This window comes from Leptonychotes weddellii, chromosome 16, assembly GCF_054177405.1.
Source record: "Leptonychotes weddellii isolate Sample4059 chromosome 16, ASM5417740v2, whole genome shotgun sequence".
Classification (NCBI taxonomy): Eukaryota; Metazoa; Chordata; class Mammalia; order Carnivora; family Phocidae; genus Leptonychotes; species Leptonychotes weddellii.
The window spans coordinates 11,970,672-11,983,420 of NC_138384.1; the positions used below are offsets into that span (position 1 = coordinate 11,970,672).

General features: G+C 55.5%; 1 protein-coding gene across 3 annotated transcripts; it reads left to right on the plus strand.

Moving 5' to 3' along the window:
* The first annotated feature begins 1,784 nt into the window (after positions 1-1,784).
* IL34 (interleukin 34) lies at positions 1,785-12,739 on the plus strand. Of its 3 annotated transcripts, XR_014140803.1 has the most exons (7): positions 1,785-1,920; positions 7,363-7,496; positions 8,519-8,596; positions 8,884-9,045; positions 11,184-11,319; positions 11,548-12,053; positions 12,207-12,739. XR_014140803.1 is itself a non-coding variant. In XM_006747870.3 (6 exons), the coding sequence occupies exons 1-6, from the start codon at positions 1,893-1,895 to the stop codon at positions 11,718-11,720; spliced, it is 711 nt and encodes a 236-aa protein (XP_006747933.1). In that variant the 5' UTR covers positions 1,785-1,892; the 3' UTR covers positions 11,721-12,182. The 3 variants fall into 3 exon arrangements, 2 of the variants coding, with proteins under 2 accessions (XP_006747933.1, XP_030874676.1); XM_006747870.3 differs by lacking the exon at positions 12,207-12,739 and having other exon boundaries at positions 11,548-12,182; XM_031018816.2 differs by lacking the exon at positions 12,207-12,739 and having other exon boundaries at positions 8,887-9,045; positions 11,548-12,182.
* The last annotated feature ends 10 nt before the right edge of the window (positions 12,740-12,749 follow it).

A 12,749-nucleotide genomic window follows, 5' to 3' on the forward strand; every position in this document is an offset into this window, starting at 1 on the left:
GGGCTCCCTGCTCGGCAGGGAGTCTGCTTCTCCCTCTGACCCTCCCCCCTCTCATGTGCTCTCTCTCATTCTCTCTCAAATAAATAAATAAAATCTTTAAAAAAAAACAAAAAACACCAGTTTCCTTAAAAAAAAAAAAAAAGCAAATTTTATGGCATGTGAATTATATCTTAATATTAAAAAAAAGAAAGGAAAAAAGATGTAGAGACACATCAACCAATGGACTTTGTTAGGCTCTCGATTCAAACAAAGCAACTTAAGAAAAAAAAAAGACATTTTAAAAACAACTGGGGAAAATCGAACATGGATTCTGTATTAGGTGATACAAGGAATTCTTGATTTGGGAATGTGCAATAATAGTAATGTGATTATATATATATATTTTTTAAAGATTTTATTTATCTGACAGAACACAAGCAGAGGGAGACAGGGAGAAGCAGGCTCCCTGCTGAGCAAGGAGCCCAATGTGGCACTCGATCCCAGGACCCTGGGATCATGACCCGGGCCGAAGGCAGCCGCTTAACTGACTGAGCCACCCAGGCGTCCCGTGATTATATATTTTTAAAACACAGTATTCACAACTGAACTATGCAGAACATTCTAGCATCTACTTTCTTGCACACCTGTTCACTGTGTGAGCTTCCTCATGCCTGCTCTCAGCCATGGGGTAGACTAGGGGTGGCATGGGAGAGGCACGTTCTCAATCTCCTCACCCTCCCCCATGAGAGAGCGGGGAGAGAGAGAGAGGAAGAGAGGGTGCCCTCTCAGTTGTGGGGAAGGCCACTCTCTGAGGCAGACGGCTGTCAGGCCACTGGTCTGGCCTCATTTGCCGGGGAGGGGCCCTGTTTCCAGGCCTCTGGGAGCAGCCTGGTTTTCTCTGTGCCACCCCAAAGGCTCTAGCTCCTGTGTCACCAGGTCACTCCCGCTGGGTGTCTTCCTCAGCTTTCACACATTTCCTCCATTTTGGAGGGGCTCGAGGGCTAGAACCACCATGAAGGTGACCCTGACCCCATTTCTTACTTTCTTGGCTTCTCCGTCAGGGTCTGGGGGTCCAGGATGTGTGGTGGGCTCAGTACTCAAAGTACTCAGTATTCGAAGTATTCAGCACTTTCCGGGAAATTTGTGCAAGAGGAAGCCACCAAGAGAGCTGCTGTTTTAATGTCCCGGCAGCCTGAGTCATCCAGGTACTTGACCTGCATGCAGCCTCACCTCATTCAGGAAGCTTCCTTGATTGGACATGTTCAGCCATTCATCCCTTGGTCCTGCTTTTGTCGAGGCCCGTGGCTGTCAGCTGGTGTCATCGTGACTCACCCCGGACCGGCGCGGCCCTTGGGATGTTCTGAAGTCCTTCCCCGTGCGCGGTCGAGTAGCCGGCCCCTGGTCTCTCCCCGGGGCCCCTGCCGGCAGTGGGTGCAGCGTGCACAGACTCTCCGTGCCGGTGGCTGATAGCTGAGTGGCAGCACTGTTCTTACATAACCCGTTTCTCTCCTCCTTTCTCCCTCCAGAGCCAGATCTCACACTGAGCAGCTGCAGACGGAGAAATCAGAGAAAGCACAACCCGGCCCCAGATTCCGAGGGGCCTGCTGGGGACTCTGTCCTCCTGCTCGAGCGGGAAGACCCCGAGGCCGGAGTCTCAGGCCAGGTCCCGGCTGTCATGGGACTGGCCGCTGCCGCCCCCCGGCTGCCCTCCACACGGCCAGGCAGATAAGGGCGGGCACTGACCCAGGAGCACCTGCCGCGCCCCCGCCGGGCTGCTGCTCTGTGGCCAGCCCTTGCCCAGCCTTGGGCCACCTTCGCTGGCCCGCGGCCATGTAGGCCCCACCTGGGCCTTTGTGGATAGACACACGGCTGGGGACACCGCCTCTGCTCTCTGGGGGACACAGCGTAACACCATGCCCCGGGGAATCGCCTGGCTGCGCTGTGAGTACTGGGGAGGGGGGGGCTGTGGAGACGGCCCTTGGAGGCCTTGGCCCAGAGCCAGGCTCTGCTGTAACCATGGCAGCAGGGCCATTCCTGCCAGTGAGAAGTTGAGATGCTTTCCAGCTTAACAGCCTGAGGACTCCCATGGCCACCCTCTGCCCTGGCCCTAGCCAACCCCAGCTCAGACCCGCATGCGGGGTACGAGTCCTAGGCTGGGTTGGCATCAAGGGGATGGGGCAGGCACTGGGGGCAAGGGGCAGCACCACCTTCGCAGGCTCACCAGTGCTGGGGTGCACGGGCAGGCGTGGGGCAGAGGTGGCAGAGAGGATTTCTGGCCTCCCTGGGTGTGGCCGGCCGGGGGTGGGAGCTCGTGAAAGTGGGCCCCAAGACACATGGCAGAAGTGCCACCAGGTGCCGGAGAAGGCAGCCTGTTCCTCTGCCCCTCCCTCCATGATAGAACAAAATTAAGAGGCAGAAAGAGAACAGTGTTGTTGGTAAAAAGAAAAATAAGTTGAAATGAGGACAGAAAGCGTCTAGAAGCCTCTCAAGTCTGCTGGTGGGAGGCCAGACCAAGATCCCTTCAGACTCCAAGATTCTATTGAATTGACTCAAATTCAGCACATTTTTCTGGTGCCTCCCACATGCCCACTGGAGAGTTACTGCCATGGCAACAAGGACTGGGCTAGCTCGCGCCCCTCTCTCCGATGCCTGGCACCGAGTTAGGCGTTAGGAACTGTGTGCCTCATGGATGAGGTCTGGGGTTTGATCCTGCAAGGGATCCAGGCTGGCCCTTGTGGAGGGAGACTGCAAAGGATCAGGGCATTCAGAACAGGCAGAAGGACCAGACCCAGTGTTCTGGAAGCTTCCAGGTCACGAAGAGCAAGAGGGGCAATATGGGTGAGGAGCCACTTGAAATGGTTTGGACGGTGGGAAGGTGAGGACAGTGTCCCAGGTAGAGGGAACAGCATGAGCAAAGGTTCAGCAGTGGGGCCGTGAGAGGCCAAGCTGGAAAGCCGGTTTGGGCTCAGGTGGTGGAGGTCGTAAAGGCCAGTTCATGAGACAGCAGGGAGCTCTGGAAGGTTCAAGATCTGGGGATGGGGTTGTGACTGGGAGTTACTCTACTTTCGGAAGATCAGTCTGTGCTACTTGCCGGCCGTGCTGTTGCAACCTTTTGGGCAGGAAGTGATGAGGGTCTGTTCCAGAGATGGACGTGGGGCCGGAACGGAAGGCATGGTGGAGGCTGACTGCAGGCGCTGGCAAGGATGGGCTGTGGGGAGGGAGGCAGGGAGAGCTGCAGGTCAGGGACTCGTAAAGGGGCTGGGTGCTGGGGAAGGATGGGCTGCCATAACAAATTGCCACAAACTCGGTGACTTAAAACAGCAGATTATTCTGTCCCAGGTCTGGAGGCCAGAAGTCTAAAATTAAGGTGTGGGCAGGGCCACGCCCCCTCCGAAGCTCTAGGGGAGGCTCCTTTCTGCCTCTTCCTGCTTCTATTGGCACCTGGCAGTCCATGGTTTGTGGTGTCATCGCCCCGGTCTGTGTCTGTCTCCTCCTGACACTCTCTGCATGTCTCTGTGTCCTCTCCTTCTCTTATGAGGACACCTGGTCACTGGATTTAGGGTGGGCCTTGATGTCATCTGCAAAGACCCCATTTCCAAATAAGGTCACATGTGAAGCTCTGGGCGAACAAGGATTTTCAGGGGGATGCTGTTCAACCCTCTGCACAGGTTTAGATTCAGTCACTGCGGGTGGGGTGGTGAACAAGCCCCATTTGTCCCTGCACAAGGGGGCTGTCCCCAGGACAGGTGCAGCCCCTCCCCCTCCCAGCCAGGGACCCGGGAAGGGAGCTCCTTCCTCACTTGCTCTTTCTTCAGCCTCCTCTTCTGTCTTGGAGGTGTCTTCTTTCGGGAGGGCGAGGGGGCAAGAGTGGCGCCCTTCCAGGGTCGGGGGTGCACTGCTGTCGGGCTCTCTGAGGAGCAGAGCCACTGTGAGGCTGCAGCTGTGCTGGCCCCATGGTCACCGGCTTGCTGGCCTGTTTCTTGGGGTGGAGGCAGCTGAAAAGGGGCTTAAATTTGGAGTTGGTGGTCAGTCTGCAGAGCTAAAGGAAGTCTGGGTCTGGGGGAAGGCAGATGACCCACGGACAAGGTTCCTGGGAGAGCCCATGCGTGCCAGGCTGGCACGCGGTGGCTTTCTATGACTCGTTCCCTGCTAGGAGCCAAAGTTGTCAGGACAGGGGTGAGGGCAGCGAGGGTAGGACTTCAGGGGTCACATGGGCAGGCAGGGGTGACTGCCCCACGGGAAGGAAGGCCAAGTGTGGACAGAGATACTGACTTTTGAAGACAAGTTGCAAATTCAGATTTTTATGTGAAATCTCTGTGAACCAGCTGTGGCCCTTGGGACACCAGTTTGCAACAGTCTCTGGAGGTCAGTGGTTCTCAAAGTGTAGTCCCCAGACCAGCAGCAGCAGTAGCACCTGGGAACTTGCTAGAAATACAGACTCTCTGGGCCCACCCCAGACTTCCTGAATCAGACACTCTGGGCCTTAACCAGCTTTCCAGAAGATTCAGATGCATGCTCCTGATTCCTTGTTCAAGATGAACCCCCAAAGTGCTCAGTAAACAAGACCATGCTGTGGTTCGCTGCATTAGGGACTCACTAGGGGCCAAGTTGTCCGGTCTAGATAATGAGTGAGGTGGACAGATGGTGCTAGAGACGAGACTGTGGGGGCTGGTTCAGGCAGGGGAGAGCCTGGTGGGGGGTGGGGGAAGGAGTCTTGGTGAGGCCTTGAAAGAGGTCTGCCATGCCAGAGGATACCGAGGGCCAAGGCAAAGTGTGAGCAAAAACTGTAAACCAGGAATGATCTCGGTCTGCAGGGGTGCCAAGCTGAGGAGCTTAATGACTTAGAGACAAGATAGGAAGCAGGCAGAAACACTGGCTCAGTATCTGTTTATCTGTTCTTTTGTCCAAATACCGGGGGCAAGCGCTTGGGAAGAGACAAGAGAGAGGAAATGCAAGATGGGTTGCAAATTTGCAAACTTGAAAAATAGCTCTTCTCTGGGAGGAAGGGCTTGTGGGCTGCAGCGCGTCCTCCTCGTCCTCCTCGGAACAGGGCTTGAGGCCGCCTAGCGCGCTCCGGGTGAGAGTCCAGCCAGAGCAAAGGCCCGGCAGCAGGGCGGAGGAGGAGGAGAGGTGCCCAGGAGCAGACCCAGGCCAGTGAGGGAGTAAGAACAGAAGTCTCCCTAAGTTCCAGGGAGGTGAGGGAGAAAGTCAGGTCAGTAACGCCTACTGGGAACCGGGGGTGGGGCAAGGAGATAATGGCTTGCCTGGGTATTTTTGGGAGGGGGAAAAAAAAAGGAAAGAAAAGAAAAGCAAAAACAAATTATTGCTTTTGACTGTGACAGTAATTTGGATATTGATTGTATTGATTGTAGAGTATAAAGTATGTCCTACAAAATACAAAGAACGTAAAAATCTCCCACAGAGATTTGGTGCCTTTCCTTCTACCACTCGCACCGCGTTTCCCGTGCACATGCAGACATGGGTAATTCACGTCCCGCTGTGCGCCCAGAGGAGAGGTGTTGAGTCATGCTTTTTAAGACTTTACTAAGCATATCATGAGTACTTCTCTTATCACATAAGCATACCATACGCATTCTTTGACAATGTGGTTTTTATTGGCTACATTCATTAATGAACATGTGGGCCGTTTACAGATTGTTATTCGTATAAGAGAATTCTGCTACAGGACTCTTTGTCCACGAATCTTTTGGTGATGGCTCTTGTTTTCCTTCAGGCTTATGCCTAAAAATGAGTTCAGTGGATCAAAGAATGTGAAAAATTATTATTTTTTTTAAACTATTTTTTTTTAAAGATTTTATTTATTTGACAGGGAGCACAAGCAGGGGAGCGGCAGGCAGAGGGAGAGGGAGACGCAGGCTCCCCGCTGAGCAGGGAGCCCGATGCGGGGCTCGATCCCAGGACCCTGGGATCATGACCTGAGCCGAAGGCAGATGCTTAACCAACTGAGCCACTCAGGCGCCCCTGTTTATTAATATTTTTTAAAGATTATTTATTTGAGAGAGAGAGTGAGGGGTGGGGAGGGGCAGAGGGAGAGGGAGAGAGAGTCCCAAGCCGACTCCCTGATGAGTATGGAGCCTGATGCTGGGCTTGATCTCACAGCCCTGAGATCAGGAACTGAGCTGAAACCAAGAGTAAGACTGCGCCACCCAGGTGCTCCAGTAGGTCAAAGGATGTGAAAATTTTCAAGGCTTATTGGGTCAAAGGGTGTGGACATTATTAAGTCCACTAATAATAAAAATAATAAAAATTGCCAAATTGCTTTCCAGGATAAGAGCCTCACTACTTCGCTGGCACCAAGTGTCATAAAATGAAATTAAAAAAACACCACCACCCAATTTCCATTTTTGATAAGTGAACCATGGCATCTGATTGTTTTAATATATATATATTTACCTTTATTGGTGAGTTTGATTTTTGTTGGATACATCTCCTGCCCATCTATGTTTTCTTTCTGCTCTGATGAGTTTGATGCTTGTTCATATTTTTTGCAACTCCTCAGGTTTTTTTTTTTTTAAAGATTATTTATTTATTTGACAGAGAGAGATACACAAGCAGGGGGAGTGGGAGAGGGAGAAGCAGGCTCCCCACTTAGCAGGGAGCCCGATACGAGGCTTGATCCCAGGACGCTGGGATCATGGCCTGAGCTGAAGGCAGACGGTTAACGACTGAGCCACACAGGTGCCCCTCCTCAGGTATTTTTTGTAAGTGTGTTCAGTTACGGGAAATCACAAAAGCTGTTTTTGAAGTCACAGTGACCCCCAGTGGTGAAAGCTGGTAATGTTCGGAAGGCGGCAGCTCGTTCGCTGGGAGGGAGCAGCGGCAGCCTGAGCTTGGCTGGCTTCCCCAGAGTGAGCGCATTGGAAGGGCTGCAATGATTTGTACATCTGAGGGGGAAGCCAAGATCAGTTACAGCAGGGAGGCAATTGGCTCCGGTCACTCAAGAGTCATTTGTAGAGTGGGAACGAGCATCCAGAACTCCTGAATCCCCAGATGGAAATGCAGACCCAGGCTTTGAGGACACTCCAGCCCTAAAGGGGGTGGGGGCCGAGGTTGCCCTGGAAAGGAGGTTGTGCCTGCCCCATGGGGCAGGAGTGGGGAGGAGACTGGACACCAACCTCAGGATGGGACTGCGGGGCGGGCTCTGCTGGCTGGGGGCAGGGCTGCACTGGCCGGACTGCTCGTGCTCGCCTGGCCTAGCTGTGTGAGCCTGGACCCTGGTGGGGGGAAGGCCTCCCCAGCGCTCCGCGCCTCCGCCCCTCCCATGGCTGGGAAAAGGGAGGCACACGCGCACAGCTTTGCACACCCAGGCGGCGTGGGGGTGGCGCGGGGTGCTCATGTGTTGCTGTTGGGTTCGGCCCACAGATCTCGGGATCCTCCTTGGCATGGCCTTGGGGAACGGGGGTTTGGAGATGTGGCCCTTGACCCAGACCGAGGAGTGCGCCGTCACTGGCTTTCTGCGGGACAAGCTGCAGTATAGGAACCGTCTGCAGTACATGGTAACCGTGGGTACCCGCTGTGTCCCCTGCCCAAGCTCCCGGGCTCACAGGGTGTAGGCCCCCGGGCCCCGCCCTGGCTCCGTGTCAGCCCTGAGCCCAGGGCCCCTTTCTCCGCCTGGCCCGCACCAACCGTGCCCTCCCTGCTGGCCGTCCCCAGGGCCCCCCACCCCTGCTACTTGATCTGACCTTTGATCCTGCCTCTCCATGGCGCTCACCCTGTGACTCAGGAGTGGATTCCAGAAAGCCTTGGGGGGAACCCCAGGCACTTATTACCACTGGGCAGATAAGGACCTAGAAGTTGGAATGTGCACCCCTTTGTGTAGGGTAGAGAAGCCCATGGGCCACTGTGGCTCTGGAAGACTTTTTTCTTTTTTTGACAGCTTTACTGAGATGTCCTTCACATACCGTACTATTCACCTGTTTAAGTGTACAACTCCGTGGTTTTCAGTCTATTGGCAGAGTTTTTGTTTTGTTTTTTTTTTTAAGATTTTATTTATTTGACAGAGACACAGGGAGAGTAGGAACACAAGGAGGGGGGAGTGGGAGAGGGAGAAGCAGGCTTCCCGCTGAGCAGGGAGCCTAATGCGGGGCTCGATCCCAGGACCCTGGGACCATGACCTGAGCCGAAGGCAGATGCTCAGCGACTGAGCCACCCAGGTGCCCCTATTGGCAGAGTTCTGCAACCAGCACCATAATAAGTTTAGAGTAATCTTACTTAAGGTAGTCTTCCTCACCTCCAAAGAATATACTACTCTGGGGGTAGCAGGTCCCTCAACCACTTCTTGGCATGAAATTTCTGCCATCATAGGAACTCCACGTTTGGTTTCAGCCTTCTCTGTGCCCCAGAGGAAAGAGAGCTGTCGTTATTCCCGTGGGGAGCTGGGTGCATATTCTCTCTAGAAGGCCCCTCTGGTATCAAAGGGCTGGTCCTTGGCCCTCTCCTACATCAGACTGTCTGGGAGCTGGGGGAGCCTGAGCCATCTCTGACTCTGACCTCATGGTTTCTTCTTGTACTTCCCCAGAAACACTACTTCCCCATCAACTACAGGGTCAGCGTGCCTTATGAGGGGGTGCTCAGAAGGGCCAACATCACCAGGCTGGTGAGAATCCCCTCCTGGGCTGGGAGACCCCTGCCTCCTGGGACACCCCATGGACCCAGCCTGAGAGGCACATTGGTCTTGGCAGGTCCTGCTGCCAGGGGGCATTTCCCAGCTCCACGAGCAAGCCTGCCCTCGGCTGAGGCCCAAGGTTGCTCCCTGGCCACCGTGGATGCCCATGCTCTGCTCTCTTTGTGGGGCCACGTTGGGTGGGGGGTGGTCAGAGCAGTGGCAGGGAGGGCCCAGAGACCCGTGTCTGTGGGCTTCAGTGATGTCTCCTGTCCCCACAGCAGAAGGCCCGGGTCAGCCAGCAGGAGCTGCGGTACCTGTGGGTCTGGGTGAGCCTCAGCGCTACTGAGTCGGTGCAGGAAGTGCTGCTCGAGGGCCACCCATCCTGGAAGTACCTGGAGGAGGTCCATACGCTGCTGCTGGACGTGCAGGAAAGCCTCAGGGTGAGCTGTGCTCAGCTGCGGGCGGGGGGTGTGTGTGTGTGTGTGTGAGGTGGGGTGTGCGCATGGGTGCACGGTGGCCAAGGATGGTTGAGGGAGGATTTGAACACATGGAAAGTTTCAGCACGTCCTGAAAGGTGTAGGAAAAATGATTGAGAGGAAGAGATGGCCAGTGCCCAGTGGGTGGCCTGGGCTGGGGGCAGGGGATACTCTGGGCTCTGTCTCTCTTGCTCTGGATCCCAGGTAAGTCATTGAACCCTGTGGCTTTGTTTCTGGAGGTTTCTTTTTTGGGGGAGAGGGGAGGAAGTATGAATAGGTGGAAGGATGAACACAGGAGGTTTTTAGAGTATAATGAAGTGCTTCTCCAGGACACTGTAATATCCTGTTCGTGTCAAAGTCCATCGCATGTACAGCACAGAGTGAACTATGAACTTCAAGTAATAATAATAAAATAAAAATAATAAAATAGTAATAATAATAATAGAGGTTCCTGATCATTGCCTGCCCCATAGGATTGATCTGAGGCCTCAGGGATGTGTCCTCTAAAAAGCCTGCAGAGTAAACTCACAGATTAGTGTGAGCCCCTGCAGGCCATGGGGGTACTGCAGGACCCCTCCCCACACTCCCATTTTGCCCTACTCCCGTAGTAGGAGCCTTCCCCGGGGAGCCCCCCCCCGCTGCCCAGTCAGAGCTGGGAGCTGCGGGGGACACTAGGGTCCCACGGCTGCTGGGAGTTCTGGGGAGGCTCTGGCTTGGGCGGAGGCCCAGTGGTCTCCTTGGTGGCGCTTTCGTGCCCATGGGCAATGGGAGTTGGAGCTGACCTGAAGAGACAGTTTTGCATCCTTGGTTTTCCTGGTGAGAGCCCGACTCTGAGCTCTTGGGAGCTGCCCACGTGGTGCAGATTTAACCAGCTTTAAGTCTTGTCTTCTTTCTCAGAGTTAATGGTCTGTGCCCCGCTCCAAATATGCCCAGCATCTGGTGCGCAGTGGGTTCTCCCTGCCAGGGAGTGGGCCACGGGACAGGCCCCTTCTCCCTCCTGCCACACTCGCTTCTCTTTCCAAGCCTTTGTAGACTGGCTTTTTTGGGTTGTTGTGAGAAATGACCACTTACTGGTGGCGGAATATGGAAATTCTCTTGCCGCAGACCTGGAGCCGGAAACCCTGCACCCAGGGTATATCAGCAAGGCCACGCTGTTTCCGAAGGTTCTAGGGAGCAGGGACCCTTCCTGTTTCTTCCCCGCTTCTGCTGGCTGCTACTCTTGTTGGCTTGTGGCCATGTCACTCCAACCTCTCCCTCCACCCTCACATGGCCTTTCCCTCTAGCATCGCCTCTTATAAGGATGCCAGTCATTGGATTTAGGGCACACCCTACATTCAAACTGATCTCATCTGGAGATCCTTAATTACATCTGCAAATGTCCTATTTCCAAATAGGGTCATGTTCACAGGTCCCAGGGCTGGATGTAGTTCTTTTGGAGGGGGGATTAAGGGGACAGACATTTTAACCCAGTACGCTCCCTTTAGGAAGGTCTTTGCTTGGCTCAGGCCCCACATTTCCTTTCTAGGCCATGTCTCCTGCACCAGCTCTGGCCCCCTGCTCCGTCCCCCAAGTGTGCCTGCCTGCTCCCCGCACCGTGCCCCGTTGTTAAGTACTATGGAGAGAAGCACCCTGAGTTTGGAGCTGGAGACTGGCCCGGCCCGGCCCGGGGTGCCTGGCACCCAGGTGTCCTCATGATACGGCCCTCACGGGTCCTTTGTCTTGTTCCCTGCAGGCAGTGGAGATCTTTGAATCCTGAAGGACAGTCTCCCGGGCCCAGGACTCCTTGTGTGCGGGTGGCCGGGCCTGGGCTAGAACAGCAAGGATGCCCCCTACAATCATTTTTCCAAAGATGGAAAAAGAAGAGCCTCTGTGATGATGGGCTTGGGTGAGGGTTGTTGAGGGGGACCCTCCCAGGTAACTTGGTGCCTGCAGGGAGGAGGAGAGAAATTACCCATAGGCCCCCTGGTCACAGTCCCCTGCCTCATGGTTTGTGCATCTCCACGCAGGGCAGTTTCCAGGCTTCTCCTGGGATATGGCCCTGCCTCTTCACTGGGGTTGGGGGTGGGTGGCACCCATGGTCCTGACAGTCTCCTCCCTTCCAGGATGTGGAGGTCGGCCCCAAGGTGGAAGCGGTAGTGTCACTCCTGAGTGGCCCGAGGCTAAGCCTGAAGCTGGTGCGACCCAAAGCCCTCCTGGACAACTGCTTCCGGGTCATGGAACTGCTGTACTGTTCTTGCTGTAAGGAACAAGTAGCGGGGGGCTGGGGGCAGGACACCGGGCTTCAGACGCAGGGTCACTGAGCAGACCAGGACCCTCCGGGGCATGCCCTCCACTCCCCAGGGCTATAGGGCATTTCGGAAAGCCAAGATGGGCCCCAGGTACAGGGACAAGAACAATGGGGCTTGGTCTGGGAATGAGGGGGGCTGTTGACCACTCCTGCAGTCTTTTTTTTCCTGTTTCCTGCAGGTAAACAAAGTTCCGTCCTAAATTGGCAGGACTGTGAGGTGCAGAGCTCTCAGCCCCACAGCCCAGAGCCCTCATCACAGTGCGTGGCTACCCGGCTATACCCTCTGTCCCAGAGGCCCCCTATCTCCCTGCCCCACTCCCCGGGATCCACGCCCGGACCCCCGGCTCAGTGAAGCTGCTGAGGGCACAGGCCGAGGCCTCTTGGCCCGAGCAGCCTGTGTGGGGCAGCGGGAGGTTCTCCCGCAGTTTGGTTGAGCCTGAGACTTGTCTGGGCAGTGGTGAGGAGCCCCCCCCAACCCCCCCAGGAGAGTGTTTTTCCTTTGAGGGGATTCTGTGCCTGAGAAGGGTTCGGCTTCCCGCATTCTGTACCTCACCTGGTCTCACCTGGAGCAGCGGGGGCCTGGGGGCACCTGAACGTGGACAGAGTTCTCTTCCCCCTTCCTGCACCACCTGGACTGCCTCCCTTGCCTGGAGGCGGCGCTGAGCGTCTCCCGTGGCCTGCAGAGGTGAAAACTGTGCCGGGTGGGGGGGTGGGGGGTGAGCATGGGGAGAGGGCAGGAAGCCACACACCACGTCTTGCCACAGTGGATGCTCTTCCAGTTCCTCTTATATTTTCTATTAAACACTTGCTTGTTTTGGTTTGGTTTGCGTCTGCAAAGGTGAACCCCAGAGGGCAGCGAGCCTCCAAGTTCCAGTTCCAGCTGGTCAAGGGTAGGATGCAGGAGCAGGGGTGGGCTGGTCGGGCCCTGGGGCTTGGGTCTCAAGACTGGGATTTGGAATGGATGAAGCCTTACCTGGCGGCCTGGAAACGGTATTTGAGGGCCTGAGTTTCTTCCAGGCCTGCCCTAGTGGCTGGGGCCTCAGCGAGCCAGACCGAGGGGTACAGGGGGTCAGGGAGGTCTTCCTCCGTGTCCCCTGGTCGCCCTCCCTGGCTCCACGGGGCCAGGACAAAGTGGAGGTGTTCAAAAGCATGGGTCCTGGCACAAGACCCGGCCCCTCCTGCCCCTGCAACACGGACCCCGTGCTCCCCAGGCCGGATATGGGGCAGGACAGGGCCGGGAGCAGCGGTGCAGGGAGCCAGGCGGAGGCAGGGCTGTTAATTACAGTACAACTTTATTAATACTGGAGTCTTCACAGTGCATTTGTTACTCGTAGCAGTGACTATTTCAATCAAGGGGGGGGGGGGAGGTGGAAGGGGCAGG